Below are 20,477 nucleotides of genomic sequence, written 5' to 3'. Positions count from 1 at the left end.
AGTGTAGCCAACGGTCTGACCTTGGGAAAGTCACTTGCCTCTCTGAACCTCAGTTTCCTCATCTGTAAAATGGGGACAGTAAAGTCTGCTTTACCTGCCTTTTGGGACCAGACAAAGACGCAGCAAGGAAGAGTAAGGTAGAGCTTTGGAAATTCCATTGTGCTGCAGTGTGAGAGGAGGGGGAGGAAGAGGCTTTGGTGTGAGACAAGGTTTGAAGCCCACCTCTTTCCCTTCCAGGCTGTATGTCTTTGAGTAAATCATCCCTCTCCCTGATCCTCAGTTTCTTTATCTGTAAAGTGGGCATAACAGTATCTGTTTGAATTTGCTGCTGAATATGCATATGTTTGCAGAGGATAGCACACCTGGTAAACTCTGGGGCTTCTGGGGGCAGAGTTAGGAGGATCAGCTGGTGAGAAAGCCCCTCGATGGTCTCAAAGGGGCCAGGGTTCCAGGCATCTGGGGGCAGAGCCATCCTAAGATCCAGAGATTTAAGATGCAAGATCCCTCACTCAGCTAGCTCACTGAAAGGCTTGACTCCACAGTAAGCCCCGTGTGTGTGTGTGTGTGTGTGTGTGTGTGTGTGTGTTTTGCCCTGGTTCCCGGGTCCTGGGAAGTGTGGCCTCTTTGAAGCCAGATGAGCCCACTACCCTCACACTGCAATGAGGTGGAGATGGAGGCCCCAGGTCGGCAGTGGCTTCCTGAGGTCCCAGAGCACAGTGGGGCGGGACAGCAAGGTCCCCTCCTAGAATTCATTAGCTGCCCTCTTGGGCTGATGAGGGAATCGGGACCCGCACAGGCGGGCTTCCTGTGACAACCCACGGAGCTGCACACTAGGTTTTTGTTCACTGACAGAAATGACCCTTCGCTCACACGCCTGTGAAATGGAGGGCTCCTCACCTCTGGGGCCGTTTGAAGAATCTGAGTGTGTGCTGGGCCCTGCGAATTCTCTGGGACATGCTGGTAGAGGGGCACAAAAGGGGGCAGTGATGGGCTCTGGGCACTAGCGGAGGCAGAACATTATGCCAGGGGCCCTGCCAAGGTTGGGGGGAAGCGGCTCTGGGGCTCCTTGCACACACTCGGCCTGCCCTTCCCGCCCCCTCGCCTCTGTTCGTGCCATTCCTTTCCCCTCGCGGGCTTTCCCTTTGTCCGATCGTTGCTGAAGACTTACCCACTCGTATTCTTATTATTTTGTGATTATTTTCCTGGGTCTTTTTTAAAAAAAAGTTTTTGTTGGATTTTTTCAAACTATAAAAGTTATACCTGCTAATAAAAATGTTAGTCTCTCACACTGTTACAGGCTGAGCACTGTTATGATTGATGGTAACAGTTGTGGTCTGAACTGAGCGCTTCACGTGCCATCCTCGACCTGCAGAGCACTGCGAGTGGATTCTGCTATACCCATTTTACAGATGAGGAACTTGAGGCCTGAGAGAGCTAGGCAGCTGCAGGGCTGGGGGCTGGCAGGGCTGGGACTCCAACACCCACCCTGTGCTCCTCACCAGGAGCCTGGGAGCCTGGCGCTGGAGGCGGGCACTCTCGGTCCCGCTACCTCCTCCTCAGCAGCACCTGGGGCTGAGTCAGCGCCGGGGGGACGAAGGCTGGGCGAGGCCATGTGGGAGGTTGGCGAGGCCGCCACACACCCTCAGCCGGCTCTGCCCCAGCATCTCTAGCTCCCAGCAGCAACCGGATGCCTACAACTAGCCAGGGTCTCCCAGTTCTGGGGCCCAGGACCCCTGGGTTGGCCCTGCTTCTGGAGATGGGGCCACGGCCGGCTTCCTTTCTGCCCTGTGAACAGAGCCAGGACCAGCTTGAACCCTGAGGGCCTCAGTCTGACTGTGTGACCTCAGGTGAGCCCCTCACCCTCTCTGGCTGAGTCCCCTTCATGGTGTGGGGGACTTGGAGACCCCAGATCCACGGTGTGTGGTGTCCAGAAGCTGTGTGAGGAAGTAAGGCGAGCTGATGTGGGCAGGTGTGGAGGAGAAAGGTGCCTGAGGCCCCGGGGACCACCCACAGACACCCAGGCGGGGACGCCACAGTGGGGATTCAAGTTGTAAAATCCCCGTGGCAGTTCCTGGGACATAGCCCTGCAGGGAGGGGAAAGTGGGGTGCTGAGTAGCACTTATAGGAAGGGGGGTGCCTGGGTCCTCCCCCAGCAGCATCTGGCCAGAGAGGGAGACCCTGTCCAGGACTTGTCCCCTGCCCGCTCTTTGTCCTTGGAGGGGGCTGGACCCCTTCCCCTCCTGCCTTCCTGTGGCACTTCCTTTGTATCAAGCACGTGGCAGCTCCTCCCAAGCTCTCTTAGGACATTTCTCAAGAATGTGCTCGGTGCTACCTCTGCCAAGAAGCCACTGCGCCCTGTCCCCCCCAGCCTTCCCTTCCCAGTGCTCCCTTTGCTGCCAAGCCGGCGAGCGCCCAGCTCCCTTGCGATGCCTGCTCTTAGTCAGAACCCTTCGGGGACTGCCATCGCCACCACCCTGACCCGGCCTTCGCCTGTCCGGCGGGCCTGGTGCGGAGCAGGCACTCAGGAACCATTCGGCGAATGGACGCCCCCTTCCTCAGTGCCTGCCTGTGCCGGGCCCCAGGGGCAAGCTAGAGGGATCCAGCGGTGGCCAGAAGGGCTCCAGGCCCCCCGGGGTTGCGGTGGATCCTTAGACAGGAGCATCCCCATCTATTTGGCTCCAGAGTTGGGAGAACAGGGCTGGGTGGTGAGAGACCCCGTGGTCTTCAATCTGTTTGGTTCTGGAATTTTAGGTAGCAACGGGTTTATCTAAAAGCAGGCCAGCTCTGGACAGCTCTTGAATTCGGGTACAAGGCGTGCCTGGAGTTGCTGTTGGGCTGGGGCTGCTGCAGTCTCTTTGGGGGTACAGGGTGCATGGGCTGCCTCCTCTTTTCCTGCTACATTGAGTGCGACCCCCCAAGTTTCTGCTGGTACCCTCTCCCCTCCCCACCCTCTGCCTGGCGACTCCTCCCCAGTCCTCTTGCCCTTCACCCCTGGACCCTCGCCCACGGCTGCCCTGCGACACCAGGAGAGGCCTGGCATGAATGTCCTCGCCTCCCAGCGTGCCCTGGCCGCTCTCGGCCCAAAGTTCCAGGTCTGTCAGCCTCATTTTTGCTCCTGGCTCTGTCTGGGTCACCTCGTTCTGGCTGTCACATCCTCGGCCTCTGCTGGCTTCCTCTCCAACCCACAGCCTCCTCGATGGGATGATGGCTGGGCCTTCACCTGGCCGGCCTCGCCCTTCCTGTCCTTCCCCCGTCTAGCCTTCTGAACCCGGCCTGGAGATGTCTGGCCCTCGCTGACCCGGCAGCTGAGACCTGGTTCAGCTTCCTCCTGGACCTGGCTCCCCGAGGTCAGGGCAGACTCCTGCCCTTCCGGAAATAATGCTCCATCTGGGCTGCCTCAGCCTCCCAGAGCCGTGGCTGAAGGACCCTCAAGGGCGGAGGGCCCACGCCCACCCATCCCGCACGCTGGGAGCGTGCCCGCCGGGTCAGGCTGCCTGGGATAAACCCCAGACCAGGGTTGTGGGGGCTGACGACCGAGAACTGTGCTCTCCTGTTCTGGGACCATGAGCCTCCTCATGCCTAAAATGGGGAAACAACAGCGCTGACTCCTCAGGGTTTTCCTGAAGATTCTCCGGGATCATGCGTGTAAACCTTGCCTACCCCGGCTCGGGGTCACAAGCAGTGGTAACGATTATGATGATGATTACATGATTTAGCAACGTGATTGTCGGCTAGGGTCCTATTTTCTCTATTTGGCCCCAATTCATTACCTCATCTCTCTCCCCCAACCCCATCTTGCCTCATCATTTTCAAAAAAATTCCCATGGTCTTTGAGAAAGGTCTGGTTGTTTATGGTTTTTAAAAAATAGACATTCAAAGCAAATTCCTCATTTGTTCTCCTTGTCCTCCCCCCAAAACGGAATCCTGACACAGGATCTCACTCCAGGAGGGGGGCGCACAGGCCTGTGGAGAGGTCCCATGGGCTGAGCTTCCTTCAGAGGTAGCGGAGGGCGTGGTTTGCCTGAGACCTCAGGTGGGGGGGGTGGCATGTGGTTTTAGCTTTCCTCGCTGGCCACCATGGTCACCACCTGGCTGGGCCCCAGAACTATGTCCCAGCTGCACCGCCTGCTAGCTGTGTGACCTTGTGCCAAAGACTTAACCTCTCTGCGTCTCAGTTTCCTCTTCTGTAAAATGGGGTGACCCAGCCCTGCCTCAGAGAGCTAGCGAGAGGATTAGATGAAATGCTGCCCCAGCCAGGTGCCCACTGTGTCCAGAGACCAGCCCTGTGGGAGGGGCAGTGTCACGTCAGCCGCCTTCTGTTTGAGCAAGAAGAGAGAAGCAAACGGCCAGTGCGAGCATAAAGGCTGTTAACTTGGTAGATGTATCACTTTTAGAATATTTATTTTTTACTGGGAAAAGAATCATGCTTGTAAAATAATTAAATGCTGTAAAAGTGAGTAAAGCAGAAAATGGAATGGACTCTGCGCGCCCCAGTCCCACACCCAGAGGTCCCATCTCCAGGTTCTGGGGTGTGGCCTTCCCACCCCTTCCCGCGTCTCCAGGAATGTCACACGCACAGGCAGGGCTGACTCCAAAGGAGATGGTACTCGACGCGATTCTGTAACTTTATGTGACAAAGTGCGGTCCCCTTCCCTCTGTTGGTGCACATACCTGTCGACCCCCCTCGTTCTTCTCACTTGCACCCTTATGATTGTGCCACAGAGGCCGTCCCGCTTCCAGCCCCGCAGCCGGGTCAGGTGCCTGCCCATCCGCACCCTGGTCTGATGGGTCCCGCCCGCATTTGTGTGGTGGCTGCTGAGGCTGAGTCTTTTCACTAGCCCCCCACTTGCTTGTAGTTTCTCTGCCTGGGGTGACTGCCCCGAGGCTCACCCCGGTGTGTGCAGGAAACAGTCCCGCCCAGAAAAGCAATGCCTCGAGAGCAAACACTTTCACAAGCGGGAATTTGGGGCGTTGTGGACGCCCCTCCCTCGGGCAGGGTCGCTGCGTGCAAATAGCACGGTGACCTCATGTTCCTGTTTGTCCTCCCCTTTCAGAGAAAACTGGAAAGATCCTGACGGAGTTCCTTCGTTACTATGAGGACCAGTATGGCGTCGCCCTCTTCAACAGCATGCGCCACGAGATCGAGGGCACCGGGGCGCCGCAGGCCCAGCTGCTCTCGCGGAAGGTGAGGGGCCGGGCGCGGGGCGGATTCTGGTGGGGCTCTGACATCCGCTCCCCATGGTCTCGAGCAGGTGACTGCCTCCTCCGGGCCTCCGTTTCCCATTGTTGCCATGATGGTCTCTAAGGGCCACACCAGCTTCTGAACGGGCAGGTGACCTGGTGGTGTTGTCCAGGCCCCTTTATCACTGCGGGTGACTACCCCCGGCTCTGCCCTTCCTGCACACACAGGCCTGGTCCAGCCAGATCCTTCTCTTACTGTCTGTGTGCCCAGGAGCAAATAACCCCACCCCCTGGAGCCTCAGTTTACTCCTCCGTAAAATGGGATCTGCACACCTGCTGCACAGGATGGCTGTAGGGGTTGGAGTCGAGCCAGCGGGTGCCTGGAGCAGGGAAGGTGTTGCTGAGTGCTGGCTGACACTGTCATGACCACTGTCCTGTTATTATCCCCTTGTTAGTAGTAGGGCTATGTTTGCCCAGTAAGTATTTGTCCAGTGAGGGACTGCAAGCTCCCTTTGAGATGCTGGGGCCAGTGTCATAGAGGAGGGGTAGAGGCTGGAACCCTGTGGTCTGGTAGGAAAGAATGCAGGAGGACCTGGGTTCAAATTCTCTCAGTTGGTTCAGCCCTCAAGGCTCAGTCTCCTCATCTGACAAATGGGTACCTCCTGCATAGGGCTGTGGTGAGGATGCAGTGAGAAGATAAATAGCGTGTGGTTGGGGCGCAGATGGGATGTGAGCCCTGGCCTGCTGGGTAACCTCAGACATGTGGCTTCCCCTTGTTGAGCCTCAGTTTCTCTGTGTGAAATGGCATTCAGACAGAGGAGTCGTGGGCCAGAGGAGTCAGAGCAGCTCCGTGGAGGGGTGGGGATTTCATGGGCTTAGGCACAGGCCATAGGTTGTGGTGGTGCAGACAGGCACGGGGGCGACAGGGGAGGCGGCAGAGAGGACAGAAATGGCTAAGAAGGCCTGACACTGGGGTTTTTATATTTATTTCATTCCACTGCCATCCTCCCCCAAACCAAGTGACTGAAAATGTGCCTGTTTACCCTGAGGCCAAAGGGGCAGGAGCTGGTGTCACTTGAACCTGGCTTTGAGGATTTATTACCCTTTGGTGTCTTCTCAGCAGGAGGAACAGCTGGAGGCTGGAGGTGTTAGCTCAGGGGGGGGGGAGAGCTGCTGATGAGACTGAGGATCTCCCTGAGAGACAGGCAGTCCCCTTGTCCGGGACAGTGTCAGGTCAGGTGCTGGGGCCATGCTGCCCTTGCTGGCTCTGGAGACCCTCCGGGAGACAGACAGTAAACAGCTGTTTACACAGTCAAGTGGGTGCTACGAAGGAGATGACAGGGTGAACTCAGACAGTGGGCATCTAGTCTCATCTGGGTGGACACCGAGGGCTTCCTGGAAGAAGGGCCATCTCAGCTGAGGACCTGATGGGAGGAGGAATATCAGACTGAGGCAGTGGCATGTGCAAAGGCCCAGAGCTGAGTCTTTAAATGGCTTCCCCAGGATGGTGGGGGCAGGACTCAAGCCAGGTCCCAGTAACCCAGGATGGAAGTGGGGGCTAGCTGATAGCACTAGGCTTTTACTCCGCATGAGAAGTGCCTTGAGCACTCGTGAGGGTGCATATTCATTGCAGGAAAACAGAATTAACATGTAAGCAAGAAGAGTAAAAGAAACCATCTTTACTCCCTGAAAAGCAGGGATGTTTGGTCCCATTTTGCCACTCAGGAAATTGGCCATCATGATGTTAAGTCGTGATAGTAATATAATAATAGAAATAATATTAATCATCATCATAGTCACATCAATTGTTTTTATAAGAAACAAAAAATAATACTACAATAAAAATAGTAATATTAATAATAAAAACAAATAATAAAAAAAATAGTTTAAGCCGGCACGTTTGTTAGCTGGCACGATTCCGTTGTCTGAGGAGTTATGATTGTGTCCACGTCACAGCTGTGGACCCTGAGGCTTGGAGAGGTCCAGTTGCTGGCATGGGCGGTGGAGCTGGGACTGGAACCCGGGCTGTTGGAGCTGGGGCCTGTGTGCTAACCATTCACCACCCACCAAAGATTCCCACCGTGGTATTGGAGAGCTTTGCAGAATCCAAAATATTTTGCCTGGGCTGTCAGTTCTGTTTCATTTCCTGCAGACCTTCCAATAGAAACACAACTCTGCCATTTGAAAGTCTTAAAAATAAAACCCAAACCCACAACCAACCACCCATTATGGGCTGCCCAGGACCTGGGGAGCGGGGTTCTGAGCCCCAACTGGGCCTGGGAAGGCCTGCCCTTAGCCACAGCCTCCCACTGCCCCTGAGTCACGCCTCCTGCCCTTAGCAGGCCGGGGGAGCCCCAGCAGCAGTGCGTGCGGAGAGCCCTCTCTGCTCTCTTCCTAGAAAACCTGGGCATTGGTGGTGGGGTGAGGGTAGGCCCTGGTCTAAATATAGGCCACTGCCCAGCAGCCTGCGACCTGGGCCAAGCCGCTGTGTGGGGGGGTGAGGGGGTAGGGGAATCATTTTCTTTTCCTGTAAATATTTTTACCCCTGGGTAGGAAGCAGTCTGCAGGGTCCTATTGTTTAAGTACAATGGGCCCGCATTTTCCAAGAGTGTTTTGGCATTTCCCCGTGAAGAGTAGCAGGGAGGCTGCTGGGAAGGGGCTGCGTGTGAAGAGAGGGGCCTGGGGGCGGCTTGGGAGGGGCCCTCACCCCTCACTGCAGCTGCAGGGCTGCCTAGAAGCAGAGCAAGGAAGCTAGGCAGGGTTAGGCACCTCTGAAATAAAGCTTTCTCCCATTACTCCATACAAGTGGCACCCAGGTCTCTTTTGCAAAAGGCACCATATTTGTAGAACAGATCGGAGCTGTCCAGAAAGTGAGGAACCCTGGGCTCCCTGAGCTCCTCCCCTCCAGGAGTGAGCCTGTTCCCTGGTGGCCTGTGACTCCTTTCCGGAAGCTTCTGGTGCTGATCTGCTCTGGAAGGACTCTCTCAGAAGGGCCACCCCTCCTCCTCCCCAAATAAGTCAGTGGTAGAGCCTGGGGACTGACACAGACTGAGTAACCCCAACAGGGGTCACCGTGGCTCCTGGTATTGTGAGCTGCAGGCATTGACCGCCAGGTGCCCGCCGCCTGCGCGATCTTTGCACACGTCATCTCACAGAGCCCTCGATGAAGTCAGTGCTGTCACTGTCCCATTTTACAGAAGAGGAAGCTGAGGCTCAAAGAGGTGATGTGACATCCTGAAGTCACACTGAGTCAGAGGTGGAGTTGAAGTTAGGGCCTTGCAGGGAGGTAGGCGTTTCTGTTGCTCATACTGGCTGTCAGGACACCGGTCAGACATCGAGCTCTCCAGACTGAGGTCCCCTGCAGCGCCACCCAGTGTCACGGAGACCATCCATCAGCTGTTAGCTGGGGAGGCTCTCTGGGGCCACCTTGGTCAAGTGTTTGTTGCCCCAAGGAGAAACTGAGGCCCAGGCTGGGAAGAGACTTGCTCAGGTACTGGGGCCATCACCGGCCTGGCCCGTGGGCATGTCCCCTCTGCTGGCGGGATTGCCCTACAGAGAAAGTCCCACACCTGTCCCGAGGTAACCGTGACTGCCATGCACAGAGTGGGGTCCTCCCTGGGTTCTGAACTGTGGTGCGTGGCCTGGGTTCAAGTCCTGGCATCACTGCTCCTCCTGGACCCCTCACTGCCCTGAGCATCACTTTTCTCATTTGCCACGTGGGTGAGACGAAGCCCTGCCTCGGAGGCCTTCGTGGGTGAGCACACAGGCACCGCAGGCCAGGCTGTCCCCTTGTCAGAGGCCCCCTGCCTCGCTGGTCTCACTCCCCGCCCTCCTCCCTCCCACAGGTGCCCCTGGATGAGCGCATCATCTTCTCGGGGAACCTCTTCCAGTACCAAGAAGACAACAAGAAGTGGAGGAACCGCTTCAGCCTCGTGCCCCACAACTACGGGCTGATCCTCTACGAGAACAAAGTGGTGAGGCCGCCACCCCACTGGCTTCCCCCCGCCCAGCAGACCTTCCCCTTCCCCATGGCTCCCCCCAGCTGTCCTCCGTCACCGCAGTTATCACGGCCAGCCCCCGACTCCTAAATCTGAGACCTCAGACCTGCACCCTCAGCCTGCCATCCAGCACCCCGTCCCCGTCACCAGGGCCAAAGCAGAACTTCAGCACCTCCCCCACCCCTTCCCACCTCCCCATCCTTGCTTGCTCAGGACGCACTCCCTAAATTTCGTCCATCCAGGCACCCAGCTCTCTGGATCCCCATGACCAACTAACTGGCTCCTACCCGAGTCTCTCTCGAGTCCTTCCAAATCTCTCCATTTCCACCCAGCCTCCTCGCTGGCTGGGCTTCCTGCCACTCAGCTCCTCTGACCCCTTCCACCCTTGCTCTTCAGCAGCTTGTCCCTGGGTGGTGGTCCTATCTTTTCCTTCCTGATTCCCCCTCCCACTTCCCTGCCCTGTGTGTGGGGGGGAGGGGATGTGTCCTGCTGAGTGTTTGCCTTGGGCCCTTGAGGAAGCTCCACCTGGTTGAGACACAGACCCAATTTCTTCTACTAGACATTTCTCCAGGGCTGCCAGGAGGACAGGCTGGAGCCCTGTTTCAGGGCAAACCAGTGTTAGAGTAACAGTCAGGAGCCCTGTGGCCCCGGGGCCGTGGTTCTCAAATTGATTGAATTCCCTCAGAATGACCCGGAAAGCTTGTTTTAAAAATCAGGTAGCTGGTCTTGCCCCAGTTTGATCTGGGTCTGGGGTGGTGGCAACAATTTGCATTTCTAACAAGTTCTCGGGTGCTGTTGAGGCTTTTGATGATCTGGGACCACCGTTGGCCAATAATCAGCAAGCACCCCAGAGGCTGGAGCCTCTCTCGGGAAATGTGTTGAGTAGTGACACCTAGTGGCAGGGTGCGGCATGGCAACTCTGCTGTATGAGCTACTGCGGCAGAACCAGTTGCCCCCACTGGTGAAGGAAAGCAGTGGCGGGACCTAACTCTTCTCTGTGGGGGACTCATGTGGTGCTCGGAACCTAGGGAGCTGGTGGACAGTTCAGGGTGATGGTCAGAGACCCTGGGCTCTGGAGGCCGACGGTCCAGGTTTGTGTCCTAGGCCCCTACTTACCAGCTGTGTGAACTTGTGGCTAATCATGGCACCCACCGGCTGGATTGTGCGAATTCTGTGAAATGAAGCCCGCAGTGCCCGCAGCACAGTGCCCGGCATGTAAGGAACACGTGGCTCCTGGTCCCTGCTGATAACAGAGGCCGCAGTGGCAGTCGTGACGATAACAGCCTCAGCATGCCTACTGGCCGCCTGTGCCAGGCGCTGTGCTAATCATTTTCGGTGGATATCCACTCAGCGAGGGGCCAGTTACCCTGGTTTCATGGGTGAAGAAACCGAAGCACAGGTGGTGGAGGAACCTTATCCTCGGCATCACACAGACAGTACTCAGCCGAGCCAGGATTTGAGCCCAGAGCCCGGGTTCAGGTCACTATACCATGTTGACTCTAGTCACCGTGTTGGTCAGACTCCCCTGCCTCCTCCCTTTCCTCCTTCCCCTCTTCTCCTCCTGCCTTGGGCAACACCGGGCAACCCTGAGTAGGGGTCCTGGAGCCAGAGCTGGAGATGGGATTTGGCTTGGTCATTACCTGTAACCCCCAGGGACCATCTCTCTTGCCCTCTCTTCAGGCCTATGAGCGGCAGGTCCCACCCCGGGCTGTCATCAACAGCGCAGGCTACAAAATCCTCACCTCTGTGGACCAGTACCTGGAGCTGGTTGGCAACTCCTTACCAGGTAAAAGAGCACCCACCCCAGGCCGAAATGCCCTGCACAGGCCCGGGGATTTGGCGGCCTGATCAGCTCCAGGCCCCACGTTTGCAGAAAGACCATCTGGGCCTAGAGCTGCCGGCAGGTGCCCAGCATGAACTGAGCCCCCAGAGGAGGCCTGACTGCACCCGTGTGGGCCCCACCTGAGTCCCTGCTTCCTGAAACCTATGATCACAGCTGTGCACTGGGGACCTCGCTCTCTATCCTGCCCCTTCCCTGAGTCCTTGAGAGACTCCCGGGAGATGATGACCCAGGTGACCCTGCTTTGTAAACTGCTGAGTCAGTGCTGCGTTTTCGAGGAGTTATTCTCGGCCTCCTGTCCACCCCACCTTGTCACAGACTCCCAGAAGCCTCACAGGAGCATACCTGCCCCTCAGATGATCCCAGGGAACTAAAGAGGGGGAGATGCTGGCCTGGGGGGCAGCATGTTCCCCTAGATGGGACTTGGGACTGAAGCTCCCCGTGTGGCCAAGGGCTCAGCTGGAGTCGGCATTCCTGGATTCCAGCCTGCACTCTGGTTTTGTTTTTCTGTGTCTTTTTGGGCAACACAGCACTGAGAGGACTGACCTTGGGGTGTTGTGTGGACCCCATGAGGTCTGCGTGCGCCAAGCCCAGCCAGGGACACAGACAGAGCCAGGGCGCAAAGAAGAACCGGCATTGTTTTATAATTAACACCAGCCCAGGACCATTATCTCACTGGATCTTGAAAATCCACGCAGACAAAATAGAGAGAGAAAAATGCCCTTTTATTATTTTTATTCCCCACTCCCAGGCCTCCCTACCCCCTTGGACATTTAAACCACACTTTGGCCTCTGTAGCTAAAATTTGAAGGGAAACCCAAGAAGGTAATGCTTGGCTTTTGCACCTGAGGGCTCTGACCTTGTGTTATTTGTGCCTTCCACACAGAGTTTAGAACCTTCCCCAAGAGGGGTGGATGCATTACCAGCTCTAAAAAAATGGGTCTAAACAGATGTCGGGGCCCCTTTAGTCAGGCTGTGAAGGACGCAGCAGGAAAGGATGCTGCCTCCCAACTGACTTGCCAGTGACCCCAGGACAGGCCGACCTTCTCTGGGCCTGAGCCTGCCCCTCAGGTTGGGGTCCAGGGAAACTGCAGAGGGCAGCTCCTCAGAGGGCACTGTCTCCACAGGGATCACATCAAAATCAGGCACTGCACCCATCCTTAAGTGCCCCACGCAGTTCCCACTCATCCTCTGGCATCCTTCTGCACGTCACTACTACTTCTGCATGATGACGGAAGCCGAGCAGGAGAAGTGGCAGGCTGTCATGCAGGACTGCATCCGGCACTGCAACAACGGTGAGTGGCTTTCAGGCCCCGGCCCTGGGGGTGAGGGGCAGCACCTTGGTTTGTGCTGAATGGCGACACCTACTGGCTGAGTGTGGTGTGGCAACCCTGCTCTACGAGCTATTCTCTTTTCCTTCCGGGCTTGTGAGAAACGACAGTGATGCTGCCCTTAACTTTTTTCCTTGATGAAAACAATCCTCTGTTGCCCTGGCCAGTGGCTCAGTTGGTTGGAGCCTTGTCCTGTACACCAAAAGGTTTCGGGCTCAATTTCCAGTCAGGGCACATACCTAGGTTGTGAGTTTGATTCCTGGTCGGGGTGAGTACGGGAGACAACCGATCGATGTTTCTCTCTCGCATTGATGTTTCTTTCTCTCTCTCCCTTCCTCTCTCTCTCAAATCAATAAACATATATCCTCGGGTGAGGCTTTAAAATAAACCAAAACAAAACAAAAAAAATTCTGTGTTGCTCAGAAAAAAATCAGGACACTGTTCTCAGAGGGGCGTGATTGCTATGCTCTTGGACCCTGGATTGCAGAATCACCATCCTGATTCTGCCATTTTCTAGCAGCAAGACCTTAGGAGACTGACTTACCTCTGGGAGCCTCTGAAAATGGGCATAGAATCCCCCCCTTGTCTGAGGGTTGTGTGAGGATTTACAATGAGAATACACTCAATGCTTGTAAAAAATCTTTTTTGTTATATCATTTTTCCCCTTCCACTGACCCTAGGTACTCTAGGAAGTTTACTTCCTCCCTCAGGGCCTCAGTGTTCTCATCTGTGAACTTATGAGGTCTCTTCTAGTTCACTCATTCATTCAACAAACACTTTTTGTGTCTGGGTGCTGAGGATGCAGCAAGGGAGGGAGATGTGCTTCTGGCACCCCGAGCGGCTGGGAGCCCGGTGGGGAGACAGATGTGAAATAGGTGAGGGTACCAGGGGTGATGAATCACAGCTGTGCTGGGTGCTGGGGAGGGAGCTGCCTGGGGAGGCTTGAGGGTGTGACTGTACTGGGGGGGTACTGATCCAATGCATGGGGAGGGTGGATCAGGGCTGCTCTGTGAGGGGGCGACGGATCAGTTGAAGGATGAATCAGCCTTCAGCAGAGGGAGGAGAGTTCTAGACAGAGGTAGTCGCTGCATGAGGGGAGGCCCAGAGGTGGGAGCAGTTTAGAGGAGGCCCTGAATTGGGGACAGGTTGATCTGAAATTGGGTTGCAGGGCACACTGTGGTCAGGAGTGCCTTATAGGACTCTAAGGAATTTGATCAAAAGGCTTGTGACTATTTTGAGGGAGGGCCAACCCTATCCTGGACCCCAAATGGCCTTCCTAGTGGCCTGGCCTTGGGGCAGCAGAGGGGGGGAGCTGCGCCTGCCCCTGCCCAGCCTGCCAGCCTGGCTCCACACAGAGGTGGATAGACCGTGTGGGCACCCACGCCTGGAGGTGGCAGTCGCGGTGCCTCAGCTCACCCCACTTGTCCTCTCAACTCTCCAGAGCCGCCTCTGCCCTGTCTGGAATCTGCCAGGCCAACCCCTGCCACCTGGGCTGGCCCCGTCGCCCACAAAGGGCCTCCTGTTCCCGGGTCCCCCGGGGCTGCAGGGCCAGGACTGGGTGGAGGCCATCTGGGCTCTGGCTCCTGGCCTGGGCACCCTCCCTGCTCCTCCCTTCTTCCTCCCTCCTCTCCCTCCCCTCCAGCCTGGCCCACTTCCACCCTCTCCAGGTTTCTGAGGCTAATGGCTGATCTGGCAGGGTGACCCCAGGCCAGGTGGGGGTGGGGACAGGACCAGGTGGGGAAGAATCACCATTCGGGTCCCCTGTACACAGTGTGGGTTGCTGGGAGGAGTGAATGAGTTGGTTTGGGTAGAGTGCCTGGCCCCCTGCCTGGCACATAGCGAGTGTTCAGCTGGGAGGCCGAGGGCAGCCCCTTGGGTGTTCGTGCCTCAGGAAGGAGGGGAGGCCGGGAGAGCTGCTGCAGGAAGGTGTCTGGAGCTGATCAGGACAGTTTTAGACCAGCTTTCCTCCACCCTGAGGACTGTGGGAAAGTTGTCTGCTTCCTTCAGCTGGGAGGCTGGGCCTGGAATTTGTGGAGCCTGGAATTGCTCTCTCGGCTCTGGCTCTGGGGCTGCCAGGAAGTGGTGGGGTGAGTGGGGAAGGAGGCCAAGCTGGGTGGACGCCAGCTCATCCCAGCACCCCCCCCCCAACATCCTGCGTTCCTGGAGCAGCTGGGGGTGGCAAGAGGCAGCTGGGGCACTGAGCTGAGCCCTCAGGGTGGGCTGGGGTCAGAGGTCAAGGCCTCTTCCTGTCTGCTGCCCAGGACTGAGGAATGCAGTTTCCTTTCTCAGCCTGACCCTGAGGACCCCACAGGCAGGAAGTCTCTAGGTCTGGCCAGAGTCAGCGGCTCTTGGGTCTGAGCCCTGGTGCTGTGTGTCCTTGAGCCAGTAACTGCCTCTCTGAGCCTCTTTTCTCAGTGGGGAAAGTGGGGCTGAGAACAGCGGTTCCTCACAGGATTAGAGGAGGGGATGCTTTTGAGGTCTCAGCCCAGGGCCAGTGTCTTAGTTGGCTCTGGCGGCCGTAGCAAAGTACCACAGACTGAGGCTTAAATAGCAGAAATTTATTTTCTCACAGTTCTTGGGGCTGGAAGTCCAAAACCAAGGTGTCAGCAGGTTTGTTTTCTTCTGAGGCCTTTCTCCTTGACTGGCAGAGGGCTGCCTCTCCTTGTGTCTTCCCATGGTCCTCCCTCTGTGTGCAAACATTTTCTGAGTCCAAATTCCCTCTTTTTATAAGGACACCAGTCATTCTGGGTTAGGGCCCAGACTAATGACCTCATTTTACCTTAATTACCTCTTTAAGCCCCTGTCTCCAAATACAGCCTTGTTCTGAAGTGATAGGGCTTAGGGCGTCAACATATGAATTTTTGGGACACACACACACACAATCCAGCCCCGGCAGCCAGGATCATGGGAGTAGTGTGGGAGCAGTGACCTTCACTTTTGTAAAACTTGGCGGCTTGGCATGCAGACTGGAGACGTCGTAAGGGTCTAGTTGGCCAGAGCCAGGGCCGGGAACACTGGCAGCCTCCTTCCCGCCGCCCCGGCCTCTGCCTCACCTTCCTGCCACCTGCACAGCTGGCTGCTGCTTCAAGAATATAAATGCCCTGACGTGGGAGAGGCTGCGTATAATACAGAGCCTGGAGTTTTTAGGCAAAACCTGGTGTCTGGGAGACTGTGCCCCTTTTGCGAACCCGCGGGGGTGGGCTCTCTCCTGGCCCAGGTGGGCAGCACCCACCCCAGGCTCTGCATGGTGCTCCGGCTAGAACCCTCCTGCTCTGATCCAGTCACTCCTTCTGATGCCAAGTTCCTGCAGCTGCCAGTCTAGGAAGCTGCCACTGCAGGGAGGGGGGCTGGGCCTCAGTTTCCCCACTGTTGAGCTCCCGCCCAGCTCCGACAGGCAGTGATTCCTGCGGCCAGCCGCACGTGGGAGGGGAGGAGTCCTCTGCACGCCAGAGAGGGGCTTTTTCTCTGTGGGGTGACTCAGCCTGTAGTCATCGCAGCGGGAGCCGGGGTTTCGGAGGCGCGGGCTGTTTCCCTTCCCTCCCTCGGCGCTGCTGCGGGCGGAGGCATGTGGCCGGGCGCCGCTGCCACCTGGCTCTGCAGTTTAACCACGCTCGTCCCCGGGCCGATTTCCCAACTTCCTGTGCTTGCCTCCCAGCACCCACTCTGCAGGTTCATCGCCAGCCCGGGGGAGGTGGGCGCACACATCTGGGCCACCGCCACCACCACCAATAACAAAAATAGAGAAATGGCATTTACGGTATTTTCTAGTCAGCCCTGGACACACAGTGGTGACCAAGGCGGACCCAGGGCCTGCCCATGGCAGCAGGAGCAGGTCCTCGCCGCAGTTACTAGTCAGGTGCCCCTTGGCCCTGAACTGGGCCTGCACTGTGGCCCCAGGAGCCTCCCGGTGGATGTGTGAGGCCAGGCTGGGTCATGGTTCCCAGCGTTCAGAGGGGAAACCGAGGCCCCTTGGGGTTCAGCGATCTGGAACCAGGCTTGGCAGACCACGTCCCACGGGCGTGGCTGTGAATCACGATCGTTCGCAGATTGTCTGTGGCTGCTTCTGTGTGTGCCCGTGGCAGAGAGTAGGGGTTCGCATGGCAGAGAGTAGGGGTGCGCGTGGCAGAGAGTAGGGGAGGGGCAGGAAGGGAACAGGGATCTCGGGGCGGCCTCCGTTGGGAGGGTGGGGTGGCACCTAGTCCTGGCTCTGCCATCACTGTCCTTGGACCTTCGGCAGTGCCTGCCACCTGAGAAGTAGGGTACATGACATGCCCGTGACTTGGGGTGGTCGGGAGGACCTAAGGAGATAAAGGGGATTCGGAGGACTGCCTGCCTTGCTGCTGTTGGTGGTGGGCTACTGTCCCTGTGGCTGTCACTGCAGCTACTCCTGCCCAGTTATGACAAGGGCCGCGGGGGTTGCAGGTGGGGGGGTGTGTGCAGATGGGGGGGCTGGCTGTCAGCTGGTATAGGCGGAGACCCCTGGGCAGGCCTGCTGACCTCGCTCCTTCCCTCTCCTGGGCAGGGATCCCTGAAGACTCCAAGGTGGAGGGCCCCGCGTTCACGGACGCCATCCGCATGTACCGCCAGTCGAGGGAACTGTACGGCACCTGGGAGATGCTGTGTGGGAACGAGGTGCAGGTGAGGCCAGGAAGGCTGGTGGGGAGACGGCAGAAGCTACCCAGGGCCTAGAGGGTGCGGTCGGGCACGGAGATGGGCTGTGGGTGCTGCAGGTTTGGACAGAGACAACAAGCTCAGGTTTTTGACAGGTGGAAGCCGAAGTTAGCCATGCAGGTGGAGATACTTGGTATTTTGTTCAGTCATTTCCTGAGCATTTGCCCTGGCCCAGGTGCCCAGATGCCACTGTGAGCAAGAGGGACACAGCCCTGCCCTGGCTGGTGTTGCTCAGTGGTTAAAGTGACGGCCTGGGCGCCGAAGGGTTGCGGGTTCGATTCCCAGTCAAGGGCACGTACCTGGGTTGCAGGTTCGATTCCCCAGCCCCGGTCAGGGCACGTGTGGGAGGCAGCCAATCGATGTGTCTCTCTCACATCGATGTTTCTCTCCCCCGCCCTTCACTCTCTCTCAAAATCAAAGGAAAAAATATCCTTGGTGACGACAGCAAAAGGGACACAGCCCTGGACCTCATGGAACTCTGTTTAGTAGAAACAGACAAATAAGCACACACACCTCCTTGCGCAGCCACGGGGGAAAGAGTGTGGCATTCCCCATGGGGCAGCATGTGCAGAGGCGCTGAGCTGTGACCCTTGAGCCTGAGGATCTTGCAGGGCACCTGCTGAGACCTGTGGGAAGGACACTCAGGAGAGAGGGCACTGGATATATGGAGCAAAGGGCCAACCCCGAGAGGGTAGGGGCCTGAGCGGCTGGGCTTGATGGGACATGAGGACCGTACCTGGCCCTGCTCCCACCCCTGCCCCGACTGTGCCTCCTGGTCCTAGATCCTGAGCAACCTGGTGATGGAGGAGCTGGGCCCTGAGCTGAAGGCGGAGCTCGCCCCACGGCTGAAGGGGAAACCGCAGGAGCGACAGCGGCAGTGGATCCAGGTGGGTGGCCTGGGCTGGGGGCTGGGAGTCTGCAGCTGCCTGGCGCCCTCGGCCCAGCCCTGACCCCGCATCTCTGGCCCAGATCTCCGACGCCGTGTACCGCATAGTGTACGAGCAGGCCAAAGTGCACTTTGAGGCGGTGCTGTCCAAGCTGCTGCTAGCCCGGCCGGCCATGGAGGCGGTCATCCGCACCGACATGGACCAGATCATCACCTCCAAGGAGCACCTGGCCGGCAAGATCCGCGGTAGGCGGGCTCCCCGAGCTTGTCTTCGCTGTGCTGACCTGCGGGGCGACCGGCCCTCCGGGGCCAGGGCGGGCCTCCTGTCTGTTTCAGGGCCCGTGCGCATTTCCCAGCAATGACCCGATTTGTTAATTGTTTTATTTTTTATTTTTGTTTAAAAAAAATCTTTATTGATTTCAGACAGAGGAAGAGAGAGAGACAGAAACATCAGTGATGAGAGAGTCATTGATCGAGCCCACAACCCAGGCGTGTGCCCTGACTGGGAATCGAACCCTGATCGCCTGGATCCTAGGTCGATGCTCAACCTCTGAGCCACGCCCGGCTGGGCTCGTTGATTGTTTTAAAAAATCGAAATCAAATCTGAGCCATTGCTTGCCCCACCCCTGTGAGCTGTGTTGTAGCTGTGGTTTCTATAAACCCAGACCTTGAAGAGCTGAGTGTTTGTCACGGAGGGTCAGCCTTCTGCTCCTCTCGGTCGATCACAGATTTTCACCACGTGTCGTTTTAGCAGACGTCAGCCTGACACTGATGAGTCACTTTCCCCAAGTCTAACTTTTCCCAGTCAGTGTATGCTCCTTTCTGTTCCCATCCAGATGGGATCCTTTCCATCCCTTGTCACCACAACACATTGGCCAAGAGTTGTCAGTTGCCCAAGAGTTATTCTTTACGGGCTGTGTTCACTGTGAGCGGATAGGACGCCGAGACGAGAGTTGCCATTTATTCTGTGGAACAAACAACACTGGCTGGACAGAGGAGAGGGAGGGACGTCAGAACACCCCAGGGTACAAATGCCTTGGTCAGAGTGTCCTGGAGATGGTCCCTGTCCACAAGGTCACAGCCTTTCACATGGTCACGCTGAGCCAGGCCACGCATTCCAGAGCAGGATCAGGGTCGGCGTTTGCAATACCCAGAGGCTCATTGAATCTACTAAAGTTGTTTCCATTTTTTAAAAAATAAATGAGCAAACACCCCAAAGACGCTGTTTTCTATGTCTAGCTGAGCAGAAAAACTGCCAACACCTTTAGACCAGCAGTTCTCTTAGTCTTAGTTTCACCGCAGTTTCAGGAATATCAGAGTCCAATCTCAGAAGACCGTGTCCTTTTGGCTCTGTGGATTTATTGTCCTTACTGTCTCTAAAGTCATTGTTTGCTGCTGTTGTCATCACTGGCTTTCTTTAAAAAAACAAACAGCCCGGCCGGGCGTGGCTCAGCACTTGAGCATCGACCTAGGATCCAGGCGATCGGGGTTCGATTCCCCGTCAGGGCATGTGCCCGGGTTGCCGGCTCGATCCCCAGTCGGGGGCCTGCAGGAGGCGGCCGATCAATGACTCTCTCATCATGGATGTTTCTATCTCTCTCTCCCTCCCTCTCTCTGATATATTTTTAAAAAAACAAAACAAAACAAAAAAACCAAACAAGCCCAATCGCCTGCCTCTAGCCTCGGGGTCCAGGGTGGCTGGGAGCTGCCCCAGGGGGACATCAGCTAACCGACTACCTCTGGGCGCAGCCTTCATCCTTCCCAAGGCGGAGGTGTGCGTCCGGAACCACGTCCAGCCCTACATCTCGTCCATCCTGGAGGCCCTCATGGTGCCCACCAGCCAGGGCTTCACCGAGGTGCGGGATGTCTTCTTCAAGGAGGTCACCGACATGAACCTGAACGTCATCAATGAGGGCGGAATCGACAAACTGGGCGAGGTGAGGCTGCCCTGACCTCCGGGCGGGGAGCCCTCCTGGGTTTAGGTCTGGTCAGCCCTCGTCAGGCCCTCAGTGACCCGGGTGGGCCACTCCCCTCTGGCATAACCTGTAAACGGCTGAGGGGTCGAGTAGGAGAGGCTGAAGCTGTTGGCTGTTAGAGAAAAGGGGGAACTTGACCCCCTGCCAGCAGCCTTCCTAAGCCAAGCTAGTTGCTAAAATATCAAAGAACTTAACAGAGAAGGGAGGGAGGGGAGGAAGGAACTTAACAGAGAAGGGAGGGAAAGGGAAGCTTTAGATGTGAGGAATGTAATTGTCAAGGTGAGTTAAATACCTGTGTGCCATTCACGTGACCCACCATTGAGACAGCCCAGCTCTCCCACTGTCCCTCCGTTTTCTGGTTCTCGGGGTGAACGCCCTTCCACAGGCCCCATATCGGGGTCCTTGGCTGCCTGGGGCTCCACCTGGTTGTCAGGTGAAGATGGAATTGGTCCTGTAGTCTTAGCCTCTTCCATACCTCAAATCAGAGAGCCCACAGGCAATATAATCACAGAATCTGAGAAGCAGAAAGGACTTTAGAAATCACGACACATCATCTGACTTTGAGGCTGAGTAACCTGAGGCTTAGAGAGGGTG

At 56.9% G+C, this 20,477-nt stretch overlaps 1 protein-coding gene across 2 annotated transcripts in view; it reads left to right on the top strand.

Moving 5' to 3' along the window:
• NIBAN2 (niban apoptosis regulator 2) overlaps positions 1 to 20,477 on the top strand; it is a 47,747-nt gene that overhangs the window by 23,035 nt on the left and 4,235 nt on the right. For both annotated transcript variants that reach the window (XM_087822931.1, XM_087822930.1), the window contains exons 2-9: positions 5,055 to 5,185; positions 9,027 to 9,155; positions 10,860 to 10,965; positions 12,147 to 12,314; positions 16,873 to 16,988; positions 17,804 to 17,908; positions 17,991 to 18,153; positions 19,657 to 19,844. In XM_087822931.1, the coding sequence (XP_087679057.1) occupies positions 5,055 to 5,185; positions 9,027 to 9,155; positions 10,860 to 10,965; positions 12,147 to 12,314; positions 16,873 to 16,988; positions 17,804 to 17,908; positions 17,991 to 18,153; positions 19,657 to 19,844 (1,106 nt within the window). The remainder of the gene's footprint in view (positions 1 to 5,054; positions 5,186 to 9,026; positions 9,156 to 10,859; positions 10,966 to 12,146; positions 12,315 to 16,872; positions 16,989 to 17,803; positions 17,909 to 17,990; positions 18,154 to 19,656; positions 19,845 to 20,477) is intronic.

Source organism: Miniopterus natalensis, chromosome 12 (genome assembly GCF_054644295.1).
Source record: "Miniopterus natalensis isolate mMinNat1 chromosome 12, mMinNat1.hap1, whole genome shotgun sequence".
Classification (NCBI taxonomy): domain Eukaryota; kingdom Metazoa; phylum Chordata; class Mammalia; order Chiroptera; family Miniopteridae; genus Miniopterus; species Miniopterus natalensis.
This window is presented reverse-complemented; position numbering and strand designations above follow the sequence as displayed.